The sequence below is a fragment of the Folsomia candida genome, unplaced genomic scaffold (assembly GCF_002217175.1).
Source record: "Folsomia candida strain VU population unplaced genomic scaffold, ASM221717v1 Fcan01_Sc037, whole genome shotgun sequence".
In the NCBI taxonomy this organism is placed as follows: domain Eukaryota; kingdom Metazoa; phylum Arthropoda; class Collembola; order Entomobryomorpha; family Isotomidae; genus Folsomia; species Folsomia candida.
The window spans coordinates 187,859-204,799 of NW_019091229.1; the positions used below are offsets into that span (position 1 = coordinate 187,859).

Here is a 16,941-nt window from a genome sequence, read left to right on the forward strand (position 1 = left end):
TGTACAGATTTTGCAACTGATGTACAAAAGTCGGTAGTATTTTGAAGAGTGCATTTTTTCAGTAAGTTTGGAAACTGTAGTGAAGCTAGAAATCCATAACTCGAATGGATTAATTTTTTTTGTAGGAAGGATTTTATGTACTATCGATTGGGGATACTTTCATTTATTTAGGTAACCAGTATATCGAGTAATTTTGAAAAATAGGTTAGGAAGCTATGTATCTATGTATGCATAACTATTTTATAAAATTTCGGAAATTATGGGTTTGCAGAATAATGTTATACTGTTAAAAATTCGGCGGAGTCACATAGTTACTCCTGCCAGTAGTGATACTAGAAAATGTAATGTTAGGTTTGTAAAAATATAATTATAGTGGTACAGGAAATGTGGGTCCTTCTACCGCGTGGGTATGAATAGCTTGAAAAATATTGATAAATAGAATTAAATGCTAATCAGTGGCTTGGATGAATATTTTAACGTGTACAATTTCATCTCGGTGATTTAACAATGAATGTATGGGTATTTATTTTTTTTTGCAAAATTGGCTGAGTCAATCAGGTCGGAAATAAAACGGGCTATTAATGAATTTGAGCTTTGACCTTTTGTATTTTGGTTAGGTACTCAAACGTATTTTTGTGGCATTTGATCCACCTAATGGCCAATTAAAGTTACATCTCTATCTATGCGAAAGGTATATTGTTTCATTCGAGTTAGCGTTCAATTGGTTTACTTACTTACGGTGAAAAGTTATTACATATGTATACTTTTTTCCAGATTACAAAATATTCGCAAGGTTTGAAAAAATGTTCGTTATGAAAATATACGTGTTTTGGTTCGCTTGTGTTAAGAAATAAGGGCTGAGTCCGAAGTTGTAATTGGTTCAGTTGTCGTGATCGGTTCGGTAGTCGTAGTGACTTCAGTTGTTGAAATCGCTTCCGTGGTCGTGATAGGTTCGGTTGTAGTGGTCACCTCAGTTATCGTGGTACCTTCAGTGGTTGTGGTTGGTTCGGTAGTGGTGGTAGCTTCAGTGGGCGTGGCAGCTTCGGTTGTCGTGGTAACTTCAGTGGTCGTGGTAGCTTCAGTGGTTGTGGTTGGTTCGGTAGTGGTGGTAGCTTCAGTGGTTGTGGTTGGTTCGGTAGTGGTGGTAGCTTCAGTGGTCGTGGTAGCTTCAGTGGTTGTGGTTGGTTCGGTAGTGGTGGTAGCTTCAGTGGTCGTGGTAGCTTCAGTGGTAGTGGTAGTGGCTTCAGTGGTTGTGGTTGGTTCGGTAGGGGTGGTAGCTTCAGTGGGCGTGGCAGCTTCGGTTGTCGTGGTAACTTCAGTGGTCGTGGTAGCTTCAGTGGTTGTGGTTGGCTCGGTAGTGGTAGTGGCTTCAGTGGTTGTGGTTGGTTCGGTAGTGGTGGTAGCTTCAGTGGTCGTGGTAGCTTCAGTGGTCGTGGTTGGTTCGGTAGTGGTGGTGGCTTTAGTGGTCGTGGTAGCTTCAGTGGTTGTGGTTGGTTCGGTAGTGGTGGTGGCTTCAGTGGTTGTGGTTGGTTCGGTAGTGGTGGTGGCTTCAGTGGTTGTGGTTGGTTCGGTAGTGGTGGTAGCTTCAGTGGTTGTGGTTGGTTCGGTAGGGGTGGTAGCTTCAGTGGTTGTGGTTGGTTCGGTAGGGGTGGTAGCTTCAGTGGTTGTGGTTGGTTCGGTAGTGGTGGTAGCTTCAGTGGTCGTGGTAGCTTCAGTGGTTGTGGTTGGTTCTGTAGTGGTGGTGGCTTCAGTGGTTGTGGTTGGTTCGGTAGTGGTGGTAACTTCAGTGGTCGTGGTTGGTTCGGTAGTGGTGGTAACTTCAGTGGTTGTAGTAGCTTCAGTGGTCGTGGTAGCTTCAGTCGTCGTAGTAGCTTCAGTAGTGGTAGTTGGCCCAGTAGTTGTCGTAGCTTCGGTAGTCGTGGTAGCTTCCGTGGTCGTCGTCGTGCCCGGTGTTTTGGTACAATTCCACCTCCTCAGCGTGACAGGCACCCAGATTATAGTTTGCTTGTGAGCTTGGCATATGCAACTCACATAATCACCCGCATTGCTCGTATAATTTGCAGTTTGGTTCGTTTTGAAACATGGGGATCCTATCCAAATTCGTTAAAAGTTAGCACTTAAAAGGTTAGGTTTGTACAGAATTAAAATCTATTCTGATAGAGTTATCCTAAACGCTTTTATTAACATAATTTCTCACCATTCTTTGGCTTTAAAGTAGGCGGTTTAATTGGTGCCGGTGTTCTTTCCGAATCCGAATCAAAGTTCAAATATTCAGCCTCCTCAATTTCCTCCCAAGATCCACCCTCATCCCAAAAAGTTTGACTCAGCGACATTGTCCAGACTACAGTTGGTAGTAGAAAAACGAGGAAATATCGTAGCCCCATTTTTTCGATTTCAAATTTTCAGGAAAATTTATATTTGCTTCTGTTATCGCCTCTTAGTATCAAAGCTGGTCCACAACTCTATAAATACACTCTGAGTTTGCACCTATTTTATACAAGATTTTTAGCAAGGCGATCTATTCTTGTGTTTAGTGCCAATTATATAAATTGCAAAAATTCAAAGTGCGTGAGTCACCTGTCATTGATGCATATTCATTGATATTTATATAAATAACTGGCTACATGCGTTACGCACAAAAAGTGCCTGTGTGTGACAAGTAAACAAGTTGCATAAATGCACACGCAGCTAATTACTGATCAATTTATGTGTATATTTAATTAAGTCGGACAAATTTCTACGAAAATTGGATGAAATATGCAGCAATTGGGCCGAATGACGTACTATGATGACGTACTTATGTTAGATATTTAAGATAAAGCCAACAAAATTAATTCATAACTTATATAAATCCAGAATATTCTATGTGTGATTGTTCCTAATAAATAAATTATATAACGGAGATTCACGCAAAATTGATTGATAAATTGGAGAAAAAATTATAATAGCAACTCATTACACAAAGCAATAGAAATTGTATCAGTTCTTAATTAAAGAATTGAAACTCCTTGAAACTTGCAGATTAAATAGTCTTTGGATACATATAACGCTGTTGTTAGTTAGGAACTAATTGTTGTACATACATGCATACATACGAGGGTGCAACAATAAATACCTGTACTTATAAAAAGTAGGATGAAAACAGATTGAAATCGACATTTTCCATGATAACAAACCTCAACCACATTTTGGAAGTTGTGTTTTTTAACTTTGTACGTGAACAGTGTCGGCTACTCTTAATTTTCAAATTTACTTCGAAAATTAAAATTTACGACTTGACTTTGTTCTCGGGTTGGATGGTTGTACACTTTATGCGATAGCTTAATTTTGTGAAGCAATTTTTTGACAATCCCCATAAAAAGTTACTAAAAATTTATAAAATATCCCTTGAAAAAAATACCAAATTCATTTCTTTGACCTCACAGTTATGTAATTACAACGCCCAAGCTCAGCCAGTCCTTCTGGATAGTTGCACAATTTATCGTACTATTTTATATATGTAAATCAGCGTATTAGGACTCCTAATACTCCTAATATTTTAGAATTTATATCTCCTAATTTAGGAGATATAAATTCTAAAATCTTTGTGGAAACCAATTTCTAGGCGTTTGGCGTTATTCAAACCAGACCGATTTTCACTCAATTAAATTGCAAATCGTGTATTGTTTCTAGAGTTGCCACTTCAACTCGGCTTGACTCGGCTTATTGAGTGAGTCGAGTCAAGCCGAGTCGAGTTGACCTCAAGTAAGCCGTCGACTCAATGAGTTGGCTTATTGAGTTGCGAGTGAGTTGGACTCGGCTTGACTCACTCACTCAATAAGCCGGCTGGCTCCGCCTCCTCGTACTTACACACATACACAAACAAATTCAGTTCTCTCCAACTTGTAAACACAAAATGCACGCACACGTATGTACATATGCTTCGTCAATAAGCTCCCTCCACTCACTCGACTCACTCAGATTCTTAATGAGTCGAGTCAAGCCAAGCCGGCTTGCTTCGACTCACAACTCAATGAGTCGACTCGCTGGCAACTCTAATTGTTTTCCTCGATGGGTATTTCTCATTGTTCATTTCAATGATAACATGAATTTGTGGGACACATTTCTTCTACAATATTAAAAACCCGATCACACTGCGATACATAATATTATTTTAAAATTTGTATTTTCTTCGGTAGATTTTAAAATTTGAAAATTTACTGTTGTCACAGTTTACTGTAGTCAATGTTGTTAACGTAGGACGTTGGAAAAATCGCAACTTCTTAAATGTAGATATGTATTTAAGGTCTGTTATTGCGCAAAAGGTTTGGTTCTAAATTCTAATGCATTTCCTTCTAATTTTTCTAACTATTTACATATTATTCCACCCTCGTATGCCCTTTTCATAGTCGGAATTCTAATCATCCCTGTTGCCATGACTATGTTCTGGAAATTTTATAAAGAGATAATTTTTGTAATTGATAATCGAGAATATATATCAAAGGATATATATATCAATTAACAGGGGTATTCATTAAGAGCTCAGATGCTCGCAGCGCAATATAATTTTGAAGATAACTTTGCAAACAAAATACTAGGTTTCTAGATGCGGAAGCTCATATTTTCAAGCCGGAATTTGTTATGAATTTGCGAACTTTTTTGCGAATGTTGCTAAAAATACAAACTCGGAAAGAATGCCCTCAATATGTTTTACTAACTGCGCAAACTGTGCACCTACCATTCGTCCTCGAGAATTAAAAAAAATATATGTATCTATATGTACACTCTTAATAATTTTTTGACAAAATTGTCACCGGCGGAGATACTATGCAACTCTACCGCGTGGTAACAATATAGTAACAAATTGTCTCTGAGGGTAAGAAATTGCCTCCGATATCGGTAACATTTTTATTACCTGAGCGTTGACATTGGGGGTCGAGCAGGATTTAGCCTCTGTATATATGCTACCCTTCGGTGATAAATTATTACCCGAGCGGTAGAATTGCATAGTACCTCCGCCGGTAACAATATCGTCAAAAAATTATTGAGAGTGTACATATAACGCAGACAACCAGAAAAATTCCCCGAAGCAAAATCCCTGCATCTTGAAACTCAAGTTTAATCTTGACACTAACAATGGAGGTCTTCCAACATATACTCACAGATTTAGTTCAAACCGGTGTCAATGGATCACAAACGTAATTAGTATGAAATTTGCAAATGGCCGTATCTGCCAATGCGAAGGTTTGACTGAGGAGTAGAAGGTCACTACTTGTCGGGCCCCGATTTCGATCTCCTTTGGATATGTTGTAGTACTACATGAGTGTAGAAAAAGTGAAGGAGCGTTAGACTCCATGAGCCCATTTACGCCCGCCACACCCCCTCAAAGGCGCCCAAACCCCCAGAGTTGTCGCACTAAAATCATCGCCAAAAATCGAGTTTTGGTCAGATTTTCAAAAAATTTACATTTTTGTGATCCCAGATAGTTGCTCTATCATATCCAATAGCAAACTCAACTTTTTTGAAATTTCGAATTTTTTCAATACATACGCTTGGTCAGAAAATCTTCGAAAATATTGAAAATTTCAAAAAAGTTGAGTTTGCTATTGAACGTGATAGAGCAACTATCTGGGATCACAAAAATGTAAATTTTTTGAAAATCTGACCAAAACTCGATTTTTGGCGATGAATTTAGTGCGGTAACTCTGGGGGTTTGGGCGCCTTTGAGGGGGTGTGGCGGGCGTAGATGGGCTCATGGAGTCTAACCCTCCTTCACTTTTTCTACACTCATGTAGTACTACAACATATCCAAAGGAGATCGAAATCGGGGCCCGACAAGTAGTGACCTTCTACTCCTGAGATATTTACACCACACTCAAAATAAACTGGTAATAAAATGACGAAAATATTTACTACCACGTGATGGTAATTACAACTGATACCACTTGAGGTAATAAAATCATTACCAAAATCTTTACCAGAGTCGGTACAGAGTAGTGTTAAACCGACCGTAATAAAATGTCAAATGCATAGTATTAAAAATGTTACCAAGATTCATACCATTTGGAATAATTTAATGTTAAACTTGGAAACATGAGCATCGTTACCTGTGTGTAATGAAACATCTTCAAAATCTAATATTTCCTCATCCTCCGGTAAACAAATCTCAACCTGACCAAGTGGCGGTTTGTTTAAATCTTTTCATTCCATTCGCCATTTTATTTCCACACAGTAAGTGTTATTCCCAAAATGACAAAATTAGTTCGTGTTTCTAACCTCGCAAGGGGGAAGAAATTAATAATCCTCAACGAAGACTATCACTTATTTGCAGATTCTGGTAAGTACTTGTAATTTATTTATAAATTGTAAAAATGTAATATTTCTACCGGCAAACAAAATATAAATACTTCATATTTTTTATTTATTTTTCAGTAAAGGTAAAGTTCGGAATTAATGCGGAGATAAGTGTTAGTTTTGAAGATGACCAAGGAGCAGAAGTAGACGATGACATTTTCCCAATTTTAATGTCCCAAGATCAAATCCCAAATTTGGTTTTGATTGTAGCAGGAGAAGAAAATCCGATTGTATTTGGTAAGTACAGTAAGTATATTTTAAATTAAAAGTTCATCGAAAAATGTTACACTCACACAAATTTATTCTAATCATTAGTTGAGAACCCCCTATCCCCATTGGTAAGCTCAACAAATCAACCAATCTTATTCACTAGCAGGGAGGATGAAGAAATAGAAAATTATAAGCAGGTAAGTTGCTAAACTCTTTACAATTATCCAACTAAACTTAAATGTTAATTTCTTTGACATCAAGTATCATATTTACATACTTATTATTAACGAGTATTTCAGATTCTATTGGCGCACCTCGAGCAGAACCGTCATCTAAATCAATTAGTTGAGCAAACAAACGAAAAGGCCTGCGTCGATTCTGAAGTTTCGTCAATTTTGATTAAGGATTTTGTAGCCTTATTTGTTCAACTGAAGGGGTACAAATGAATCCACGTAATTCTATACATTATTAACTAGCACCTGTAAACTTGATTAAATATTTTGCAGGGAATCGCCAAGCTCCAAGGATCAACAACTATTTGCGAAAGCAATTATTCTTGTTGTTCCTTTCTGGCGCTACCACGGACCCGGAAGCACAAATGGCACTGTGAGTAATACAAATTGAATTGTGCTAAATTGCATACGCAGATTATTTTTTTATTATTGGCCAGTTTTATTATTTTGACTTGAATTTGTTAATAATAATGGAACCATTTTTTAGGATATTTTGTATGACGAAGTTACAAGATCAGGACTTATTCAAACTCGACTGAGATTCCTTCACACAAATCTAAATAAGGGCAAGACTAAACCTGCACAGAAAAGAGTCTCGATATTTACTGGTGGACCATCCGCGAAAATAATCTCACTACCAAAACCAGATGGTGAGGCGGAAACAACAATTCCTCCCACGGACGCCATTAATAAACTTAATGGACTTTGCCCCAAAAACTCTACAAAAGAAATAAAGCAATTGTTTCTGGAGACACTTACCCACCGGACATCTTTACGAAAGAGTCAGCTAGATTCCATGCTCATTCTCAGGCTTTACAAGAAATTTTTGGACTGCGATTTCCTAGTGAGTTGTGATGATAGCAAATTATTAATTATGGTGTTGTGCTTTGCGCTATATTAATCTCAAAGTTTCAGCTAACCATATTTTTCTATAAACACAACAGATTAACTATGAGTTTTCACTTATGCACGACGATTTGTCAAACAATTTCCTGAATGCTTGGCCATCAGTTGCGCAAAAAATTATTGGAGCCGCTCCAAAAATTTGCAAGTCACCTGGACTCACGAAATTCTTATCGGAAGGAATTGGTAAGCATAAGTTGTGTTTGAAAAGGTTAAACATTTAGTTAATTAATCAATGTGACTGAAACAATTCTGATAGATTATTGGGATCGTAATATTTTCGCCCTCTTTTGTCTTTTGTATTTACTCCCACCAACTGCTCAAGGAAAAGGAAAAGGGAGCCGAGCAAAAACTTATGACGCTAAGGAAATCTTAATTTCTTATTTTAAGGTGCAAATATTTAAACATAGAAAGAACATAAAAAAGTAAGCAATATTATAATATATTCTTTTTACTTCAGACGGGAACTCCTCTGCAATCAATTCTTGACACTTGGAAGCAAGAAAAGACTCAGCCAAACCTTGTTTGCCTTGGAGACACCTCAAAGGAATTGAACTCTTTCTTCATTATCTGTGACCGCCACATCCTGCCCATAGCTGCGACGGATACTAATCAAGCCATCGACACATTGTTCAAGGCTCACTACGTATTTGCAACCGAGTACGACAAAAATCTATCTGGAATTTGGAAATTTATCCAAGTTTTCATATACAAATTGGACGTGGAAACTACTTCACTACCTCGAAAAGTGAAGCAAGTCTACACTCAACTTGGATTTGCACTGGAGCAAGATGTTTAAGTGTCACGAGTGTTCAAAGTATTTTAGTACAATTTTAGCTATCAAGGACCATTTAAAATATGTTCATGCCTATGGGCACCTAAATTTTAAAAATATGGTTTGTCCAGGTGAATCTTGTACTTCCGAATTAACAACGTGGAGCGGATTTTGGCGTCATCTGAACCAGCTCCATAATAATGTAAATACTGAAACAGACTTTCCGGTTCATCATGAATTACAAATTAGTACAGTTAGTATAAATGACAGACATGGTTCTGAACCACAAGATTTAGACTACGGAGATGAAATCACGGTTGATTTAGGAATTAAGCTGTTCACTGATTTACTTCACAATTTTTGTTCGTCATTACTAGCAAGCGGGGTTAATAATTCAACGGTAGATTTAGTTGTGAAAGAAATGTCGTATAGCTTTTCAGAAGTCTTCAAATTAATTTTTAAAATTGGTCAAAATTATTGTATCGAAAATTTTGAAAAATATTCTGGTCAGATTACGGGATTACTGTCAGCGTTTTCCAATGTGAAATCTTCGTATCAACGGCAAAAGTTGACAGTACAAAACGATGAAATAATACTTCCGGTGGAAATTAGTTTAGGAAGTAGAACAGAAATGCGGATTCGCGAAAACAAACGACAACAAGTTGTAGTGCAGGACACATTTATGTACATTCCAATTATAAAATCTTTAGAAAAAATAATTTGCTGCCCAGACCTATACAAGTATTTAGAAACTCCTCCGAAAGCAAGCCAAGTTTTATATGAAAATTTTAGAGATTCCAATAGCTTTAAAAATAACCAGTTATTTCTGAAATGTCCGAATGCATTTCAGATTCAGTTATTTTACGATGATTTCGAGACCGTGAATCCCTTGGGGTCGAAAAAAGGGATTCACAAAATAGGAGCCCTATATTTCACTCTAAGAAACTTTCCAGATTATATTAATTCTCACTTAAGTAATATTTTCCTCCTAGCTCTGTTTTACAGTGAAGATGCGAAAAAATATGGTTATAATTTGATATTGAGTTACATACTTCCCGATTTTAAACTTTTAGAAAGCACAGGCATAGCAATTAGGGGCAAAAATTTCTTGGGAACTATATGTACTTTATCACATGATAATCTTGGTGCAAATTCACTTCTAGGCTTTCATGAGTCGTTTAATGCAAATCATTATTGCCGTATATGTTATACTTCCAAGTCCGAAGCACAGTCAGTTTTTGATCATTCGCAAATGGTCATTAGAGACCGAGAAAATTATAGTGATCATTTAACTAACTTATCTCATGGTGTTGTAGCTCCTTGTGCATTGAACCAGCTTAATTTTTATAATTTCTTGGACTCCCCAACAGTAGACATTATGCACGACATTTTGGAAGGAGTTGTTCCATTTGAATTAAAAATAGTTATTCAGAAGTTAATAAATTTAGGCTGTTTCACCTTGGACCAAATCAACCAAAGATTGCTAGCCCATGATTTTGGAAAATTGGAGTCTAAGAACAGACCAAGTCCAATTAAGCTAGACGGAAATAGTCATCGCATTGGGCAAAAGGCAGCACAGGCTTGGTGTCTAGTAAGGTTTTTGCCAGTTATTTTGGCCGATCTGATTGTAACCGAGGAACAAATTTTTTATTGGGAATTATTGATCCAGTTGTTGGAGTGCATGAGCTACTTGTTCTGTCGAAAATTTTCAGTATCTACTATTGAGTGCCTTAAAATTAGTATAATTAAACACCACAAATTATTTCTGACCCTCTTTCCTGACCATAGACTGCTACCGAAGCATCATTTTATGTGCCACTACGCTTATATAGTTACTCAAAGTGGCCCACTTGTGTCGCTTTGGACCATGCGATTTGAAGGAAAGCATAACTATTTTGTTCAACTTTCAAATCGTACAAAAAATTTTAAAAATATTTGTTCTTCTCTAGCCCACAGGCACCAGCAATACATCTCGCATGTTTTTAAAAATGGAAATATTCATGATGGTCTGGAATTGGACAATGTAGTTGAGGTTAAATTATCAAATTTTTTAGACTCATTCGATGTCATTGAATGTCTTCGACAAGTTCAAGGTTTTGAATTGTATTCTCCAGACACAGTAATATATACAACTAATCAAATTTGGTACAGAAGTTACAATTACAAAACTAATTATGTCGTTTGTTTTGGAGTTGGGCCATTATTCCCTAGATTTGGTATTATTTCTGAATTTCTTGTAATAAGTGAGTACAAGTGTTTTCTTGTCTTGAAAGAAATTGATGTCGAGTACTTTGATCGACATTATTTTGCGTTTAAGGTAATTTTAACAGAAAAAATAAACTTAATAAATGTTGAGAATTTAGTAATTCATGAGTGTATGGAAATTCAAAGAAATTGTAAGACCGATGGCTTATTTTTAGTGCCAAGACATTATATGTAAAACTTTGTATTAATTATATGCACAAGAATATCTGATTCATAAGTTGTGACGATATGTAGTAATGTTAAGATCGGTTTATTTTTAGTATAACGACATTATATCTAATACTTTTTATTAATTACAAGAATGTGTAACTTATTACGTGCGTACATAGTATGTACATACATATGTAGTAGCGTTGAAATTTTTTGTACTAAATATTTGCATTTTATTATGAAAATAAAAAAATGTTGTAACTGTAACCCAATGCGTACAATTTTCTTCCACGTACGGTTACGTTCAATACCAGAGAAATATCATCCTCGTCTAAATCAGGTAATATTATGTTACCCCGTTGGTTTTCAATATTATTACCAAATTCCATACTAATATTACACAAACGCGACAAGTCATTACCATTGGGGTAAAGTAATACATCCTTACCAAGCGGTATCGAAATAAACTTATTACCCCAGTTGTATTGATTCTCTAACGTGCGGTAGAGACACATAGTGATTCCGCATGGTAATAATTTTTCCTCTAAATTATTTTGAGTGCAGGAGCGGTAAAAATGCGCAGTAAATTGGGATAGAGTAAAATTATCCAGGCATCAGGCACGTTTCCTCCTCTTTCAAATGCAAATATCTTTTCCAATCCTGCGCATTGGCAGATAGTGCCATTTGCAAATTTCATACTATACAATTATCTTTGTGACCGATTGACACCAGTTTGGTCTAAATCTGTGAGCATAGGTTAGAAGACCTACAATATAAGTTTTGGCCTTGTACAATTCAAATAATTCTGAGTAAAATCGCAGAGGGTTGTAAGCGTTTTTGGTTAATTAGGCCAAAACCATCGTATGAGTTTAAACTGAATAATGCAGTTATTGAAGAACTTTGGATCTGAAAGTAATTTTTAGCTCATTACATACCCAGATTGTCAAATATTTTTTATTAATGAACAAAATAATCCATAAAACTTAAATTTGATTTTTTGGAATTTTTGGACTCCAAGATAAATTTATGGAGTAATGGCAGTCGTGGTTGGCTAGGTAGTCGTGGTAGCCTCAGTCGTAGTTGGTTCGGTAGTTGTGGCTGCCTCGGTTGTGGTAGCCTCGGTCGTGGTAGTTGGTTCGGTAGTTGTAGTAGCCTCGGTCGTGGTAGTTGGTTCGGTAGTTGTGGTGGCCTCGGTCGTGGTAGTTGGTTCGGTAGTTGTGGTAGCCTCGGTCGTGGTAGTTGGTTCGGTAGTTGTGGTAGCCTCAGTCGTCGTAGTTGGTTCAGTAGTTGTGGTAGCCTCAGTCGTCGTAGTTGGTTCGGTAGTTGTGGTAGCCTCAGTCGTCGTAGTTGGTTCGGTAGTTGTGGTAACCTCGGTGGTCGTAGTTGGCTCTGTAGTTGTGGTAGCCTCAGTCGTCGTAGTTGGCTCTGTAGTTGTGGTAGCCTCAGTCGTCGTAGTTGGTTCGGTAGTTGTGGTAGCCTCAGTCGTCGTAGTTGGTTCGGTAGTTGTGGTAGCCTCAGTCGTCGTAGTTGGTTCGGTAGTTGTGGTAGTTAGTTCGGTAGTTGTGGTCGCCTCAGTCGTGGTCGCCGCCTCAGTCGTCGTTGTCGTGCCAGGTGTTTTGGTACAATTCCACTTCCTCAGAGTTACAGGCAACCATATGACCACTTCTTTGTACTCTTGGCAAATGCAGCTCACATAGTCGCCCGCATTGCTCGTATAATTTGCGGTTTGGTTAGTTTGCAGACATGGAGATCCTTGCAAGATCAATTTAATACTTAAATGTTAGCAGCTCAATATTTAATTCATTGTCAGACTCTATTTGTCATAATTATGAATTCATCCAGCACATCTAGACACATTTCATTTTGTAATAAATATGTCTTACCATTATTTGGCTTCAAAGTTGGCGGTGTAACTGGTGCCGGTGTTCTTTCCGAATCCGAGTCCAAGTCGAAATATCCCGCCTCCTCAATTTCTTCCCAAGATGCCCCCTCATACCATACCGTTTGGCTAAACGACATCGTCCATACTGCAGTTGGCAGCACGAAAATGAAGAAATATCGGAAACCCATTTTTTCGGATTGAAAATTTCCAAGAAATTTTGTGTCTTTTATTATCCTTTCGTTGTATCGAAGCTTGTCTACTGCATAATTGTTCTCTGGAATTGCACCTATTTTATCCCAATTTTGGCAAGGTGATCTATTCTTGTTTGACCCATTGTTAAAATTCAAAGTGCGTGAAACACCTGCCGTTGATGCATACATATTCATTAATATTTACATATAAATAAGTAACTGGCTACGTGACTGTACAGAAAGTGCGTGACAGACAAACAAGTTGTATAACTGCACACGCAGCTAATTAGTGATCGATTAATGTACTTAATTTAATCGCAGACAAATTTCTAGGAAAAGTATACTAAATATTCAGTAGTCGAGCTAGATAACGTTTGTATGTATAGTTAAGATGCATATGTAAAGCCAGCAGACATGACACAAACTGATTCATAAATTCAGAATAACTGTTGTATATATGTATGTATATATGATTTGTGTTCCTAATAAACAAATGGTTTATACACTTTTATAATTGCAGTGAATAAGACAATAGAAATCAATTCTTATAGATGCAAAATTGCCTTTTTCAAATTCTTATTTCGTTTTCTGATAGGGGACATTTTCCCTCTATCCCAATTGCTCTGCGCCCATACCTATTATTTATCATGCCTATTCTCATGGTAATTTTGCAGGCATTTTAAAAATAATTCGTAATTAATAATCAAGAATTTATAACATTCCATACATATGCATATGCATATGCATAACAATTATATAATGTTTCGTTCTTAATTGCACCAACTACGCATCACTCGTTTCGACGTCAACTCCATCCCGAAAGATATAACGCATCCAACCAGACAAATTCCCAAAACATAAAACCCTGCCGAAATCTTTGAACTGAAATCCAATCTTGACACGGCACTAAATTTCGGCTTTGTCCAATTAACATAATTATGAAATAGTTTCGGAGGCTTAACCAATCTATACCATTCCTCCCAATGCGCATAAATTCCCGAAGATATCATAACCTTAAGGCGCCCCTCGACGTAATTGTCTCTCACTGGGAGCATCACCCATCCAAGAACCAGGGTAAAAAAGGTGTCATCATCTCCCCTCAAATATTTCTTGTCAGGATGCTGATCATTCAGAAATGGGAGTAACGCATCAACGTTTTCCTGCGTATCCATGTACCCAATTTTATCACAGGTTGACAGCGATTTCACCAATTCAACACTATCCCCATAAAAAATCGGTTGCACTGATGCATTTCCCATTATTTTCGGAAAATTTAAACTTTCCCCGGTACCATTTAAATCATTAAACGTCCCATTTCCATAGTACTCCCCATCTTGCGCAATCCCTATTTTAGGTTCGATCATGGCCACCAGAGCTTTAGCCACTTTTCTGTATCCCTTCAATACTGTCGAGTTTCCCGCGTATCTAGCCAGCACGACGGCTCTTTCGTAAACATGGACATAAAACTGGGCATACTGCATATAATTTGGCTGCGATGTTTCGTCCACGTAATTTTTATCAAGCAAATTGTACGGGACGAGGACCCGAATTCCATCCAAGTCGAGAATGCTCTTCCAAGGGAGCCGATACTCGACGGGAAGGATAAGCTCCATCGTGAAGGAAGTCTTATACCAATTCGTTAATATCGTTCCAATCAGAATTATCCAGAGCGAGATAACCATGTAAAATCCAAGGACATGTTTTCTTCCGTGAAACCTTGCCTGAAAAATTGTTAGATTTTCGGACCCTGAATTTTCTAGGGTTATCCAAATCACAAAGAAGAATCCGTATAAGCTAGGCTTAACCGGGAGTAGACTTAAGATAAGGGTAACGAGGATAAAACTCGCGCTAAAATAGATCCAACCCGTTAAGTCAAACGGGCTTATCAAGGATGCCAAGCCAGTAAACGACTCCGGTTTTACTTTGTAACACGAAACGAAACTAAATGTTTGCACGTCGCGTAAAATAAAGGAGAAATATGGCGTGGCTTTAAATATGGTTAATTTCCGGAGATTGGGGACAAAATGGATATAATAGGGATTGTCATTTCGTAGAATGTCTTGTAATAACCAAAATGAACGAAATTCATGGAAATTGGTGACACTGATGATGGCATGATACATTGCACGATGTGATTTTAAGGTAAACTTATTGACCAGGGATCGAACATGCAGCATACTTTTTAATTGGGCTGGGGCCGCTCTCCAAAAATATTTGTTTAACTGGGAAACATTTCGTGAAATGAGGTCCAACTGATGGAAACATTGGTGAGGTTCAAAATTCCCGCAATGGATCTTGTACCAGGACAGGGAATTTGCTAAATTTCCATGTAGATGATAATTGTTGTAGTAATGCATTAAAATTCCTGATTCAATTTCGGAAATGTCGATAATAATGATTTGACGTAACCCGAAATAATTTCTGGTAAAAAGTGGCCTCTTTTTAAGATTGGCTTGGATATCTTTTCGAACGCTTGTAATCCTAATGAAATATTGATGAGGTAACGTGTTTCGGATGAAGGAATACGAATTAAAAGTTGATTCCCAATATTTTCCGGAAATTTTGAGTAACTTCGAAGCTTCTGGGAAAAGGACGAATGACGTCCAACAATAGTGCGATGGGTTTCTTCTTTTTTGTAGGGAAATTTTACGTTCAATTAGGTTTGCTATGGTACCACTTCTTGTATTGAATATGTGCTCGGCTAAAATGAGAGGAACATTGTTTCCCTTCAGATTTGCAAGGTTTGAGTAAACGTGCTTTGGTTTTAGTACGATTACTGTACAGTTTTGAAATATTTTGAAATAATTATTGAACTCTGGTAGATATATGAATGAATGGTGAACATGAGGGACGGCCCAATTATTCTTGGACAACTGAAGTAACAGAATTAATGAAAATGCTAAGGTGGATATCATTTTATACGAGAAAATATCTAGTTCGGATTTTCGGCTACAAATTAAATAGACAGAGTCCTTGGTAACCTTAAATAATCCGTAAATTATGTAAACTTACAAACTTTTATAAAATTTCTCAAACCGATCAAAGGAAAATTAGGCAACATATTTTTTAATAGTTTCTCGAATCCTAGTTTGCGACGTAAAATGAGGCAAATTTTCACTAACCTGGGGTAGCTGTAAGCTTGAGATATATACATACATACATACAGTATCCCACTTAATTGTAGATGCAGTGCATGCATGCATTATATAAATCACAAATTCTCCAAAACGGGTCAATATTTCAAATTGATTTTTACACCAATTATCAACCATATTTCATACTACAATCGTGCAAAATTTCAAATGAGTTGGTCTAAAACTGATGAAGTTATAGATTTTTAAATGTCAAAAGGTTGCAAATTGCACGCCACAAAATTGTAGATGCAGCCGAGTTTAATTATGATACCGACCCAGTCTTTTAGTGTAGATACAAATTTCGTTCGGGATTGCTTATTCCCCATAAGAATAGTTGTTTGAGTTGTCAATAAAAAATATTTTGTGAAAATTTTATTTACAAAATAGTACATAACCACGAGGTCAATCTAGAAATTCGAACAGAAATTCTTGCGGGTAATGAAAATGGGTAAAGTTATGGAAAAACTGGCGAAAAATTTGAAACTTAAAGATAACTAGTACAATCTATTGTCCAAAAAGAGGAATTAAATGCCAACTCATTTTATCCATCACGAACAGAGTCTAAATAGCCGTTCATCGCCATGTCATGACTTATAAGAACAGTGAGGATAGTCCTCGTCTGCTCACACCAAAACTTGCGAGCGGTGTCCAAAGCGACCTTTTTACTGATGTCCACTTATAAAAGAGTAGACACAGGCCGATATTCACTGAATTATCTGGAGATTTTCCAAGATAAACACCATAGATCTCAGTGGGACACCACAAGAAATCCTTACCTTTAATAAGCCAAACACAGAAGGTCCGCTTGTGCCAGGAAATTTTTTTTCCTCCTGGATGAGATCAAAATTCCACTTCCTGGTTCAGA

The 16,941-nt window shown here is 37.2% G+C and overlaps 1 protein-coding gene across 1 annotated transcript; it reads right to left on the reverse strand.

Annotated features, from left to right (window-relative positions):
- Nucleotides 1–843: 843 nt before the first annotated feature.
- On the reverse strand, nucleotides 844–2,333 carry LOC110860983 (integumentary mucin C.1). The gene is made up of 2 exons (XM_022110100.1): nucleotides 2,198–2,333; nucleotides 844–2,090 (listed from the first exon to the last, which is right to left on the reverse strand). The coding sequence occupies exons 1-2, from the start codon at nucleotides 2,331–2,333 to the stop codon at nucleotides 844–846; spliced, it is 1,383 nt and encodes a 460-aa protein (XP_021965792.1).
- Between the last annotated feature and the right edge of the window lie 14,608 nt (nucleotides 2,334–16,941).

What these genes read in the sequence shown, in the direction of transcription:
- LOC110860983 (XM_022110100.1), bottom strand. Translation starts at nt 2,333, where the DNA reads ATGTCGCTGAGTCAAACTTTTTGGGATGAGGGTGGATCTTGGGAGGAA. An exon ending in TACTTTAAAGCCAAAGAATG is followed by an intron (nt 2,091 to 2,197) that starts GTGAGAAATTAT and finishes GAATTTGGATAG; the next exon opens with GATCCCCATGTTTCAAAACG.